The sequence below is a fragment of the Schistocerca serialis genome, chromosome 2 (genome assembly GCF_023864345.2).
Source record: "Schistocerca serialis cubense isolate TAMUIC-IGC-003099 chromosome 2, iqSchSeri2.2, whole genome shotgun sequence".
Classification (NCBI taxonomy): domain Eukaryota; kingdom Metazoa; phylum Arthropoda; class Insecta; order Orthoptera; family Acrididae; genus Schistocerca; species Schistocerca serialis.
Window position 1 is genome coordinate 830,750,300 of NC_064639.1, and position 14,923 is coordinate 830,765,222.

The 14,923-nt window shown below is 39.1% G+C and overlaps 1 protein-coding gene across 1 annotated transcript in view; it reads right to left on the reverse strand.

Moving 5' to 3' along the window:
* LOC126458100 (zinc finger protein 345-like) overlaps nucleotides 1–14,923 on the reverse strand; it is a 173,193-nt gene that overhangs the window by 105,293 nt on the left and 52,977 nt on the right. Inside the window, exon 3 of the mRNA XM_050094926.1 lies at nucleotides 3,586–3,795. Within this exon, the coding sequence (XP_049950883.1) occupies nucleotides 3,586–3,795 (210 nt within the window). The remainder of the gene's footprint in view (nucleotides 1–3,585; nucleotides 3,796–14,923) is intronic.

A 14,923-nucleotide genomic window follows, 5' to 3' on the forward strand; every position in this document is an offset into this window, starting at 1 on the left:
CTGAAAATGACAGCCTTCCTTCTTTCCGTGTCTCGATGGTTAACTGGATGTTTTGGAGTGTACCATTCATAGTTCATGGAAATGCCCAAGAGCTTCCACACTGTGTTGCCCAACCATAAACATATTGTCAACATAACGATAAAATGAAGACGGATGAAGGGGTGCACAGGAACTTTTGTAATTAGTGAGACCACATCCTGGCTGACTAAAATATCATTTGGGCTAACTTTAATCTGTTTAATTTTCTAAATGAACATCTGAGAGTTTTTGATGTGATATTCCCAGTGTTCTATTATTTGAGTCATCAAATTGGTTAAATATTTGGCCAGTCACAGCCCAGGATGTCTATGAACTCTTGCTCTAAGAACTTTGATGCTGTCCTCTGGTAGACCAGAATTCTTCAGGAGTTCCACTGTTTTTCTTCTGTATGACAGAGTCGAGTCCCAATTTATGCATTTGTATGTGCTATCTTCCAACTATGATGCCAATTTGCTGTGATATTCAGTTGCATTAAGCACAACCATAACATTTCCCTTGTCAGCCACAAATACCACAAAATCTTCATCTTTCTGCAATGCACAGAGCCCCTCTCTCTCTGCTCTGCTGATTTTAGATTTGGGCGACTTGGTTGAGGCTAAAATGCGACTGGTGGCAAGTCTTACAGTGTCAATGTTATATTGTAATAGATGCCACACCGCCTATTCCATTCCACTAAGGAACTCCACAATAGGTACAGTGCTTGGTGTAGGAGTGAAATTCAGTCCTTTATTAAGGGCTGACATGACTCCTTTGCGCACATATGAGAAAATCTTCAACCGTGACAGCAGATATAATCTTAACAGTGTGTGTAATCAAGCTCTGAATGCAGAGAAGAGCCAGAGATATTTGTTGCACCATGCACACTACGGCAGGAGCGGTGACGCTACCAGCACAGACGCTGACACCATCTGCAATAGCATGACATAACTACTGGCCAATCAGCAGCCGTCTTTGGGCTATACTGGGTGAACATTAATAACCGACAAACTGCAGGAACAAATTCCTGACTGCAACTAGAGGGAAAAAGGTCCTATGAACACGTGTCTGAAAATGAATTATTGCTACGGTAGACGGTGCTGACAAATGACAGTTTCCTGTCCGTGTGCCATGTATTCTTTGTGTGTTGCAGGCTGTGGTATTGACACAGTTTACTGAAAGCAGTCGAATGATCCAGCATTCATGTTCGGAACAAGCTGAGATGGCGTTTGTGTATGGCCAAGCAGATGAAAATGGTCTAGAGGCAGCACGACTGTGCCAAAACAAGTACACTGACAGACACCCCATTACATCACAAACATTTCAAGCCCTTTTTGGGCAGTTGTATCATCACGGGTCCTTTCCGACAGATGAACATGCAGGGCGGCGGCAGACTGTGCGTACACCAGATATGGAAGATTGGGCCCAACAGTATACTGAGATGGACCCTAGTACAAGCTCCAGGAAAGTGGCCCAACAACATGGTGCAAGCCAAAATTATGTATATCCTCCATGACAACTGCTACTATCCCCATCACTTGCAATCCCATGTAGGTCACTTTGAAAAATCTGTTGTGACACGGATGCTATGTGACTCTGTACTGTGTTCCAGCACAATTTGTTGTCATTGCGTACACACTGTCCATTTCTGGACACATGTTCATAGGACCTTTTTTCCTTCATTTCCGATCAGGAATCTGTCCCTCTACTTCGTCAGTTTTATTAATTCACCCTGTATAAGGCTATCACAGCAGCAACTTTGACAGTCAGTTGGTTCTGATGAAGGCAAGGGAGGTAATCATTGAAAGCTCCAAGAATGGATTATGCAACAGTGTTGTCACAAAAGGATTCCATCTCATAAAACATCAAGATTGACAGGAAATAACACTGAAACAGGCAAAAAATCAAATATTCAAACAAGTACAGTAGAAAAAATTACAGCGGTTCTGTAACATATATCTTTAATGGCCAATTTAAGTTTTGTGATTGTGCAGTGAGCTTAATGAAGTACATGAAAATGAATAAAATTTTGTATTGCTCTCTCTCTCTCTCTCTCTCTCTCTCTCTCTCTCTCCCTCTCTCAGGTGTTTCACCAATCCTATTAAAGGCTTGTAGGGGACTGTAGAGGGGACTTAGTACATAAAGTTGTTTTGATAATGAACCCATGTCAGGATGTGTATATTTTGGATGTAAAATAAGTTTGAATATTGGATCACTTTCACATTTCCCCCTTCATGGTATGCACACGTACAGGAGGCAATAAGCTCTACCCGTGTGTTCTATAGGAGCCCATGGCAAGAGCAATGTTTCGAATACTCATCGTCAGGGTCACTTCCACAATGATGAAGGTTGCCCTCTTCAAAGTCAAGTATGTTAGTCATCCATGGAGCACGAAAATCAATCTTCATAGGGGCATACATACCGGTTTATCACAACTACTTTTGTAGTCTTCCAAAAATAGTACATGATGTCATAATTACATCAGGCACTAGTGAGGGTGCCCCCTTCTCACTTTGTGTTTGTATCTTGACACTGGAGATTTGAAAGTGATCTGATCTTCAAAGTTCTATTACATCCAAAACAGTACATTTCTGGGTATGAGTTCCTTATTGAAACCTGATCAGTCTGTCTCCTCTATGCCCCTAAATTGGAATTATGAAACATACTATTATGTATAGCATAAAAAATATACATATATACAAAATTCGAGTGTGTTTAGAGAAGAGCTCTTTAAAAAAAATTTCAAAAATAAAACTTTCTTATGCGACAAAAATGTCATAGTTGCGTAATTTACCCACTAGGGCTCATGAAGGTTTTGATACTATTTATTTCTGATTTTCAGAGCATGTGTTCAAACTACTGAATAATAATTATTGTTTTAGAGATGTTGCTGACTTCAAATGGATTTTTTTAGTGGGGAGGGGGGAGGGGGGCGGGGGGGGGGGGGGGGGGGGCAATAAGTGCTTGGTGTACAAGCCACCTATACACACTCTAGAAAAGCAGGTTGCCTATTTCACAGAAGCTTGCAGCCATTGTTTAAGAGATACCTGGTTGTCTTGCATGCAGATGACAGTTGTGCATTAATGTAAACACACAACATTTTCAGCAACACCACGAAAACAATATTCATTGCACAGCTGTGCGCGCGCGTGTGTGTGTGTGTGTGTGTGTGTGTGTGTGTGTGTGTGTGTGTGTGGAACTGCTGTAATTTTCTCTGTACTACTTGCCTATGTATTTTACCTATATATTCTAAGTTTGAAAAAGAAAAAACAACTGAGAATTTTTGTTAAGGTATGTAACAAAGACTAAAGTCAACATACCTTATTTGTTTACTGATGATTACAAAACTCTGATTTATGAACACAAAATTTCTATACCTGAAGCTTGCAAGTCAGCAGTTCTAGAAAACAGCAGATTAATATCTGATTCTTCAGTTTCTCCCGGCATATTTCTTGCTTGAACAGGTCCATGGGTGTACTGCTGGTCCATAGTGTCCAACGGGCACTATGGACCGACAGTACACCTGTGGACTGTTCGAGCAAATTAATATTTTATAAACTGTGTACTTACTTATGTTGTACCATGTGGCTTTCAAAGGAGTCCATTTCTATAAACTTCTCTAAACAGAAATCACATTCTATAGGAAATTGAAGATCAATGCCATGTAGTTTAAAGATGTTCTCTTCAGTAGCCAACTGTTCTGGTAATGATGGCGAGACAGCACCATTAACCACATTTGCTTTACTTCTCTGATGTTTTTCTTCAGGTGTGCTATTCTTGCTGTGAAAAATAAAAAATGGAACTGTTTATGAAATAAACATCAAAGCTAACTGCACACAGATGTGAGTAAACAACACATGTACCCTTATCAACATAGCCAGTTTGAACACTTTCCAAAACTATATACTTATAATTGAGGCATACTGGATTGAGCAGGCAAGAAAACAAATTTCAGGGTCACAAATTGTAAAAAATTTAACTTTTCTTCTACTTAAACCACACCTGGAATCTTTACTTTCTGGATAATCGTAACATTAGGGTGTGAGAAACTATTTCTTTTCTTCTTCTTTTTATTTTTCTTCTTGTCCTCCCTATCCTGCAATTCCTCTCTATTTCTCGTAAGGATGGAAAACTGGATGCTTTTAGCATAACTGTTCATTTCACAAACAACCACTAGTTTTTTTTTTTTTTTTTTTTTTTTTTTTTTTTTTTTTTTTTTTTTTTTTTTTTTTGTATACCAAAGATTAGTATTCATTCTACAGTAGCATGTAGACACATTAGTGTTCAAATATAGATAAATAAGCAGAATACAGAAAACGTAAGTAAGTCCCCAGGAAATATCGTGCTAATACCATGTAACGCTGCCTTTAGCCTTTACACTTGTCTCAGTTTGGTAGGGAAGAGAGTCCACAGGTTTCTCCAGATACGCCAAATCCAGTTGAAGCCACCCACTGATGATTAGATCCTGTAGAGCTATCAAAATGCCAGGGTGCCGTGTGATACATTTCATCTGTTGTTCCAAACAATCTCAGAAATTTTCCGGGTTGGGTGATTTAGCAGGCCAGTTGAAGTGTGACAGGGTGCCTTAGTGCTCATAAAGCAGGAACATAAGTGTGCAGCACTGTTAATACTGTTGTTGACATCTTGGAAAATAGGACTGTCCACAAAATACTCATCATGAACACATATAAGAAAGGCTGCAAGTGAAATAATCAATCTGGTTCATGTTCATAGTAAACTGAAAGAGTGGGCCCACATCATGGTACAAGAAAACACCCTCAAAATGTCATACAACCATCTCAGGCCTGAACTACATGCTACACACACACACACACACACACACACACACACACACACACACACACACACACACAAGGAATCTGACAAATTCTCAACCAGTTGGTTCATTAAGAGCAGAAAGTGCAGGTACAGCAAACAACTGCTTTGACTGAAAACAGCTAGATACCCTAACATGCACAATGACACAGTTCAAGCTTTCCAGACCAATAATCAAATCTTAGTACTGTATCTACAAGTGAGTATGAAACACTTGATGATGTGGATACCAATTACTTGCATGCTTCTCACAAAGTATTACAACTGAAATTTCTCAAAGGGCAAGCCACTCGCCATCAGAAGTTAATGCATATTTCTAAAGGTTTGCAAAAGAGTTTAAGGTTTCCTGTTTTAATGTTTATGGCTATTTAATGTGTCAGAAATTAATATTCATAAGTTCAAATAGAAAATGTAACCAGTATATGATGTTCAATCTGTAGTGAACTGCTGATGTAGTAACTGAATTTTTTTTCCAACTTTGGTTATAGTTGAGTATCCATTATACTGCTTTATGCCTTGAGGTGGTGTAAATCTTTGGACGGCACAGGCGCTTCCCCGAAGTAGAAAGTGCTGACTCAGGGTACCTTGTTTTTTTATGAAGTTGTCATCACAGCACAAAAAAAACAACCAACAAAACTGGATCAAGTGCCACTATTACACGATAACACGATCTGCTTATTTCACAAAGAAAATCCAGGACTTTGTTTGGGAAATCATCCCTCTTGCACTTATTTCTCTGATCTTGTGCCCTAAAATGTTTACCTTTCCCACTCTTTATTGAACAAGCATCACAAAAATTTCTTTCCAGATGAAAATGCACATGAAACTTTGCGTGACAACACCTTAATCTCACAACCAGTAGGATTCTACAGGTGTGGAATCGGTAAACTACCTGAGCAACATCAGACTGTTTCAGATTGTCTGAGAGAATATATTTTCGATGATTAACTTCTCTCTAATTTACCCTAATTTACCATTAAGCTCAATGAACTAAAGGAATATGCTGAAACTTCCTGGCAGATTAAAACTGTGTGCCTGAGCGAGACTCGAACTCGGGACCTTTGCCTTTCGTGGGCAAGTGCTCTACCATCTGAGCTACTGAAGCACGACTCACGCCTGGTCCTCACAGCTTTACTTCTGCCAGTATCTCGTCTCCTACCTTCCAAACTTTACAGAAGATCTCCTGCGAACCTTGCAGAACTAGCACTCCTGAAAGAAAGGATACTGTGGAGACATGGCTTAGCCACAGCCTGGGGGATGTTTCCAGAATGAGATTTTCACTCTGCAGCAGAGTGTGCGCTGATATGAAACTCCCTGGCAGATTAAAACTGTGTGCCTGACCGAGACTCGAACTCGGGACCTTTGCCTTTCGCGGGCAAGTGCTCTACCATCTGAACTACAGAAGCACGACTCACGCCCGGTCCCGAGTTCGAGTCTCGGTCGGGCACACAGTTTTAATCTTCCAGGAAGTTTCATATCAGTGCACACTCTGCTGCAGAGTGAAAAGGAATATGCTATTAAAATATGGGCTGTATTATGACAAATGAATTACAACTTAGCACGATAACGTTACGATGAAAGTCTATGTTAATAAAACAAAATATCTGTAACACGAATGTGCCTATATTGAGATAATTAGTAAGAGACTAATGACCTCAGCAGTTGAGTCCCATAGTGCTCAGAGCCATTTGAACCATAATTAGTAAGATATTAGGCACTTTCGACTTACAAACAGGCTATGTTTACTTGCTGTTCTCTGTCATACTCATGCAATAAAGAAAAGTGGCATTTCATAAATAAAACTGTATATTAAAAAAAGCCAAAAATTGTGTTGGCAGAACTGGAAAGACACATGAAGCAAAGCAGCCTTTATTTTATAGACAACCCTGTTACTTCAGAGCTGGAGAAGAGCTGCCATATTCGTCTCTCCCTTATTGGCCAAGTGGTGACTACGACAGATAAAACAACAATGTCGAAAATGAGTTTAGTAGCAACTTCTGCATGGAACGACCTTCCTGGACTGAAAACTATAAACAGAAAACATTACGTCACACCTTACATGAAAATCACTTCGATTATTCAATAGAAATGATAAGAAAATATGAAGGGAATCTAGCAGGATAATTTTATGTCATCCAGGAAGTAACTTTACGGCTGCAGAGGTGCCAATTATATTTCAGGTTTTTGCCAAGTTGCAGTTATAATACTAGCAGGAAGAATACCAGCCAACGTGTTCGTTGAGGAGGCTCACTCTTGGGAAGTTCACACTTCAAAGGCATAGCAGTGCCACCTGCCATGGTATTCAATGGAGGCTGATGAAATATTTAAAATATTGCCCAATGATTTTTGTTCCCATTTTTGTAACTAGCACAGTAACTAATAATACTCAGGTGCACTGACATCAAACTGAACATTATAAATCAATTGCTGTGACAATTATTTTTGTTTTTCTGTCTTAAGCAACAAGAAAGCAAAACAGCTCATTCACCAGGTGTGAGTCACATATTTAGAGCACTTCCACTGGTTATAATTTTATTGTAAACATTATGAGTAGGCAACACATCTTGTTTTATAATTAGACATAGAAAATGTTTTTCTTGAGATTGCTGTCACTGGTACTATCCCCAAAAGAAAAACACACAAATCATGAAATAACAACACAATGTTGATCGCAAAATGTAAACATCCACAAGGAGATTTTGTAAGCTACAAACAATATAAAGTTTCAAATCAACAAAGATTACTAGGCAGGAAACTATACAAAACGACCAATAAAAAGCAGGCTCAAAAGGCCATTGAAAAATGAAACCACCTAAAGCATGCAGTGCAAGTATGATTATAGCTTCTCTAACATGAAATGAGAAGTGATTGTTATCAAAGCATGGAACAAGGAACACAAAACACTGACAGTAATCTCCAGAGTAACTCATTCTCAAAAAAAACTGTCACTTGGCTTATAAATGCTGAAAGCACACAAAAATCATCTCCTCCTAATTAATTGTCTAATGCTTTGTCAATAAAAGTGAAAATCATTTATGTTGACGAGCTTTCCAACTTAAAATATGATTAATACAGACAGCACATGAAACAACAGCAGGTTCACCAAGCTGAGAGTGGTGGTGAGATTCTACTCTGTGCCACACAATCAATGTAGTGTCATTAATTTAGCTCCTGACGTTTTTGTATGAAAGGCCCCTCTACGTTACCAATGCATTCATATGAGAGTTATTGAGCTGTAATGCAGTGGCACAGATTGGAGATGGTTTCAGAATTTGCAGAGACTATTCATACACTGCTCATTCACTGTGCCAAGTTACCATTATGTCAGATTATAGCCCAGACTTAATTTCTACCTGTGAAAGAACTGCACACATTACATTGACACCCCTGCACCCCACACACAACACATAGCCATGATACGGCAATTAATTGCTCCAAAATGCCCTATGCTTGCATCTTTTTACCAACAAATTAACTTCTTTTGCAGTGGACATTCACCCCATTGTGGAGTTGATAAACAAGTGTTAAAGTCTACCAGACACTCGTTCACACCCACTCCCTCTCCCCACAACCATTATGAATGTCTCAAATTAAGACACTGGACGCAAATTTACAAATACATTAACAGACTTCTGGTTATTAGCTTTTCTGAAAGGATTTTCTGCTGTTGCTCTGAAGATGACTGCTTAAGGTAAATAGAAATGTTCCTAAGACAAACACTCAATGTTTGCATTCTTTCAGGTCCATTAATCAAAAAACTATGAAAATAAGCAATAAAAAATCACTTTTCAGTTTGCAAGCCCCAGTATTTCAAATAAAACACTCACGATTTCAAGCCTATCTCTGCCACTGTTGTCATGAGTAAAAAACTACTGACTACCAGGACTGCCACACTTTTTCACTTATATGGACACAATTGCTGCACCTGGAAACGATCACAGAGATGTGTGTGCAGAAGACAAGTTGTTCAGCTAGCAGCAGTTCAAGTGTGCCACAATAACAATGATGTCATGTGGTGCGAGAGGCAGGTACCATCTTTGAAACTGGCACTCCTGCCTCCACGCAAGCATCAGGCATCCGTCTTTGTTTTTGCTGAATATCTGAAGCCCATCCACATGCATTACTAAGAGTGTGTACCTGGTCTCTGTTATAACTGTTGCTGTTTATTCTAATCTTGGTCACCTCTGTTATATTAGAAACCCAACTGCCAAACAGAATATTGTAAAACTGCATTTGCAAGTCACTCCGTAAATTTATGGGAAAGGATGTGCACAGTTACTGAGAATAAAGCTCTGGCAATTGTCAGGGGATTTCCAAATTTCGCTCATCATGGAAGAAAAACCACTGTCATGACAGATCACAAGGCTTTATCTTTCTTAATGAGCTGTTGCTTAATGTATTAATGCATGACCAACTGAAACGCTGGGCGTTCAGTTTGTCAGGAAATTCGCTACTTGCCAGGCCAAGTCAATATTGTTCTGGGTGCGCTGTCATGGCTTACTTATGACACAGTGGAGTCAAATGTTGAAAATCCATTGCAGTGAGTTATACACATTAATGTGATCAAGAGCTTTGCAGGAGAACAGTTTAACAAGAAATTACTATGCAATATTTCAGCAGAACAAGATGCAGATGAAATATTAAAGGGAGTAAAAACTTTGTAAAATGAACCAGATGAATTCAGCTGTACTGTGGTACAAATTAAGCAGTATTACCTAAAACAGCAGAATATCTTTTACCAATGAACAAGTCTTAATTCTGACCACTGGAGATCATGTATACCATAATACGCAATAGTTGATCTTGTTTCATATGTCCACAAGAGTTTTGCACATTTTAGCCCTAGCAAACTGCAAGAATATTGCATATTTAACAATACTGCAAAAAGAGTTAATGTGACACTAAAATTGTGCAGTTTGTGTCAGAAGACTAATTTCACCTAAGCAGCAAAAAGGACCTATGCGTAGTATTATACCTGACAAACGTGGCCACATTCTGTCAGCTGATCTCTATAGACCATCACCAACATCTAAAGGTAATTATTTGCACATGATCCTCAATAAATTAGAAGTAGTTAATTTTCTGAATGTGATCAAAGCAGAATGCATCATCAGCAATAATGGTTCACAATATCGATCAAAATTATAGAGGAGTTCCTTGGAAAATTATAGCATAAAGCAAATTTTAATTTTCACTTATCATCCAGCTTCAGATCCAGTACGCGAGTTATGTGAGAACTCTGAAGATTATTTGTGCATATTGTGGAAAACACTATAAGAACTGGTACATAAAATTTCAAGACTTCAAAACAATGATGAACAATTGAAATCATGACAGCACAGGTATGCCACCGTGCACAGTTTCATTTGTTTAAAAGCCATTCTGTATTTTTGAACAGTACCCACATACCCACAAAAAACAGAAATCTCGTGATCCTCAATAAGAAAGCTAATGCTCAAAAGCCAACATGCTAAATTAGTGAAGCCTTGATTATAAAAAGTGAACGAATGGATTCTTGTCAAGCCTCATATGAAATCTTCTAAGGTCAAACAAGCAATTCGAGAATGTAACCGTTACTACACTGGTCCCTTTGGAATCAAAAGTTGTGCATCCTAACATTGATGAAGTGGAGTACACCAGTTTATGCAAATTTTATGGATTAAAGCAAATAAAGAATATGAAACTACACAACAAAAGGGACAATTTGGAATTCCATGTGTAAAGATACTCATTTAAATACACAGTCCCATGGAACTGTAATTACATTTTATTGTATACAATTTTTTGCATAGAAGAAGAATATTTTTGTGTGGGCATTGTTTTCTTACCTCACAGACAGTGCCAGGCATTACACATCACAACGGTGCAATGTGCATAAATTACATTTTTTGTATATATGAACTTAGTGAACCAAGTATTTTAGAAGGAGAAAACTCCAAGAAAGAGCGATACACTTACATTATGCAAAGACTTGTATTTTCCTGTCTAAATCACTGCTGATAACATTGTTCATGTATATGAGCCAAGCAGAGCAGCCAGCGAAGTGACACAGCAAAGACGTGACATTGAAATTATGTCATCGCTGAGGTATGCCATTCTTTGATGTTTTGAGTTTGCCATTTTCCAATTTGCTAAGGTGGTGCCAATGATAAACAGGGTCATTGCTCCATATTGTCCCCTCCCCTTTGGCAGTGTCAGCAGTCGGCACCTACTAGCATCCACTAATTTCAACCTTCCAATCACACTGCAATATAGATGTTTCGCAGATCAGCCATCAATGCATTGCATCATGAACCAACATGAATTTTGTGTCTGTTATCAACCTCAACATATATACGTTATGCAGTGACAGAGCAAACAGCCTGTTCACAAATTATTGTTCAAGAGTGGTCCAATGCATTGATTAAGCCAAGTGCATCAATTTTAGATTACCCAAAGGTGATATGTAAGTGCTTTATAATCCTCAATTGTTATACAAGCTTTGTTTTGTTATGTATTCCTATAATGACTACTGCAAACACCATGTGCAACATAGATTGTTTCTCTTATTTACATTAATTAACTCTGCTATCTACTTAAGGATTTTTGCATTCTGCTTAAGATATCAGCTTAGAAGCCACTGATAACCTTTGGATCAAGGCAGTCAGGTGGATGCAGTATTTCTTGATTTCTGAAAAGCATTTCACTCAGTACCACATCTATCTTTCTTGTCGAAAGTATGGTCATATTGTGTATCAAGTGAAATTTCTGACTGGACTGAGGATTTTTTGGTATGGACGAAGCAGCTGGTTATCTTGGTTGGAGAGACATCGTCAGGTTCACAAGTAATTTCAGGTTGCCCAGGGAAGTGTGTAGGCACCCTCGCTGCTCATGTTGTATACTAATGACCTTGCAGACAATATTAACAGTAACCTCAGACTTTTTGCAGCTTGATGCAGTTGTCCATAATGAAGGACTGTCCGAAAGAAGCTGCATAAATATTTAGTCAGATCTTGATAAGCATTCAGTCATATCTTGAAAAGATTTCAAACTGGCGCAAAGATTGGTAGCTTGCTTTACATGTTAAGAAATATAAAATAGTGCACTTCACAAAACAAAACAAAACATAGTATCTTATGACTAGAACAGCAACGAGTCACCGACTATAGCAGCAGTGAGTCACAGTTGGAATCGCACAGCTTATACAAATACCTGGGTGCAACATTTTGTAGGGATATGAAATGGAAAGATCACATAGGCTCAGTTATAGGTAAAGCAGGTGGTAGACTTTGGTTTATTAGTATAAAATGTGGGAAATGCAATGAGTCTACAAAGGAGAGTGCTACAAATCACTTGTGTGATCCATATTGCTTAAGTGTGTGGGACCCGTACCACCACAGGACTATCAGGGGATATTGAATATATACAGAAAAGAGCAGCACAAATAGTCACAGGTTTGTTTGAGACAGTGCTGTGGGTGTGTGTCATAGAGATGCTGAAGGAACTGAACTGGCAGTCTCGAAGATAGACATAAAGTATCCCGAGAAAGCCTACTTCCAAAGTGCCATGAACTGGCTTTCATTGATGACTCTAAGAATATACTACAAACCCCTATGTAACACTCATAAAGGGATCATGAAGATGAGATTACATTTATTACAGCATGCACAGAGGCATTTGAACAATCATTCGTCCAGTGCTCCACACGAGAATGGAACAGGAAGAAACACTAATAACTGGTACAATGGGACCTATCCACTGTCATACACTTTACAGTGGTTTGCAGAGTAGAGATGTAGATGTAGATACTGTGCACAGTATCTACACTTGTATTTTTGTGCTAATTTTCAATTTCATTGTTATTTGACAGGTAATTTATGCATGTACTACATGATACTTCTTACTTGTAACAAAAGTCTTCTGAGTGTGTTCTCCACATTTTCAAATCTGTTTTGCAAACATTTCTGTGTTGTTTGCATTTATATGTGCAATTATTTTGCTTGATAGGTTTGGCAAGCTTATAATCTCTGATCATTCAATTACATGCCTGGTCATTATTTTCAGTTTCAAAATGACATTTTATTAAATTAAACTGCTTTTTATTAAGACTATGTTTATTAACATTCATTATTAACAAGATTACATGTGCTCCATCCAGTCTATAGATTTGTTAGGCAATTTTGTAAATGATATTAACATATGTTATTTTAGAAAATGCATGTTACTTTTGCTGTTGGCTTAAAAAAAAGTTTGAAATATATATTATTTTGAATGTAGAATAGTACGCATACCACCTGGGTCACAACATATTTACATTCATTACTATTTGTTTTAATAATAATTTTAATTGGCCTACTGAATCTTATGTGTACAATGATTACACTGTACGCCCCCGGTAGCTGAGTGGTCAACATGACAGAATGTCAATCCTAATGGCCCGGGTTTGATTCCCAGCTGGGTCGGAGATTTTCTCCGCTCAGGGACTGGGCATTATGTGTCCTAATAATCATCGTTTCATCCCCATCTACGAGCAAGTCGCCAAAGTCACGTCAAATCAAAAGACTTGCATCCGGCGAACGGCCTACCCAATGGGACGCCCTAGTCACACGACATTTACAATGATTACACTAAAGTTATTTTTCTTTTTCATTCCGTTATTTAATTCTTATGGCTCTTTGTCTCTTGCCAATTGGCTCCTCACTCTCTGTCTTTTCTCCTTTATTCTTTTATTTGTGTGTGGGAGGGGGGGGGGGGAGAGGGGGGAGGGGGGAAGGGGGGAAATGTAAACTTTATTATATTATGACAAAACAATATGCCCTCCCCATGACCCATGGGCCTTGCCGTTGGTGGGGAGGCTTGCGTGCCTCAGTGATACAGATGGCCGTACTGTAGGTGCAACCACAATGGAGGGGTATCTGTTGAGAGGCCAGACAAATGTGTGGTTCCTGAAGAGGGACAGCAGCTTTTTCAGTAGTTGCAGGGGCAACAGTCTGGATGATTGATTGATCTGGCCTTGTAACACTAACCAAAACGGCCTTGCTGTGCTGGTACTGCAAACGGCTGAAAGCAAGCGGAAACTAAAGCCGTAATTTTTCCCGAGGGCATGCAGCTTTACTGTATAATTAAATGATGATGGTGTCCTCTTGGGTAAAATATTCTGGAGGAAAAATAGTCCCCCATTCCGATCTCCGGGCGGAGACTACTCAGGAGGACGTTGTTATCAGGAGAAAGAAAACTGGCGTTCTACGGATCTAAGTGTGGAATGTCAGATCCCTTAATCGAGCAGTTAGGTTAGAAAATTTAAAAAGGGATATCGATAGGTTAAAGTTAGATATAGTGGGAATTAGTGAAGTTCGGTGGCAGAAGGAACAAGACTTTTGGTCAGGCAAACACAGGGTTATAAATACAAAATCAAATAGGGATAATGTAGGAGTAGGTTTAATAATGAATAAAAAATAGGAGTGCGGGTAAGCCACAACAAACAGCATAGTGAACCACTCTCTTCCTTTCGTCTGATCCACCTGGCTACCGTCGACTTGTGAAGACCCATAGTTCTTGCTATATAGCCATTTGAAGATCCCTCTGCATGGAGTGCTATTATAGCGCCCTTGTCTGCCTCAGCCAGATGGGTCATGTAGCGTTGACTGAATGATTCGTCGCGGTTAATATGTGCTGCGGAAACAGCGGTAGCAGGAAACAGACTGCCTCCTCCACGATGGCAGCCACAACGCAGTGGCCAAGTATGTGTAACACGGAAATCGATGGCATAAACGAGAGATCGCAAGCCCGTACCCGTACCCGTGTCATTACATAGTGGAGCAACTTAGAACCTGTAATTTTTCTCAGAAGGGTCTGGTCCACGCTTGTCATGTCTTATCCTGATAAATATTACATGAAATGAAATGTTTACGTTTTGCATATGCGGCAGGCCTAACGCAAGAAACATTTCTGAAATATCTGAGGCAACCTGAAGAACACTTCGTGAATTTTAGCTGTAGAAAGTTGCCTTATAAGAAGCAAAACGTGTTTATCCCCGCTCGCCGTGTTTCCAAGTGGCGCAGTTTACTCTGAGGCATACATAATTCTCGCCGGG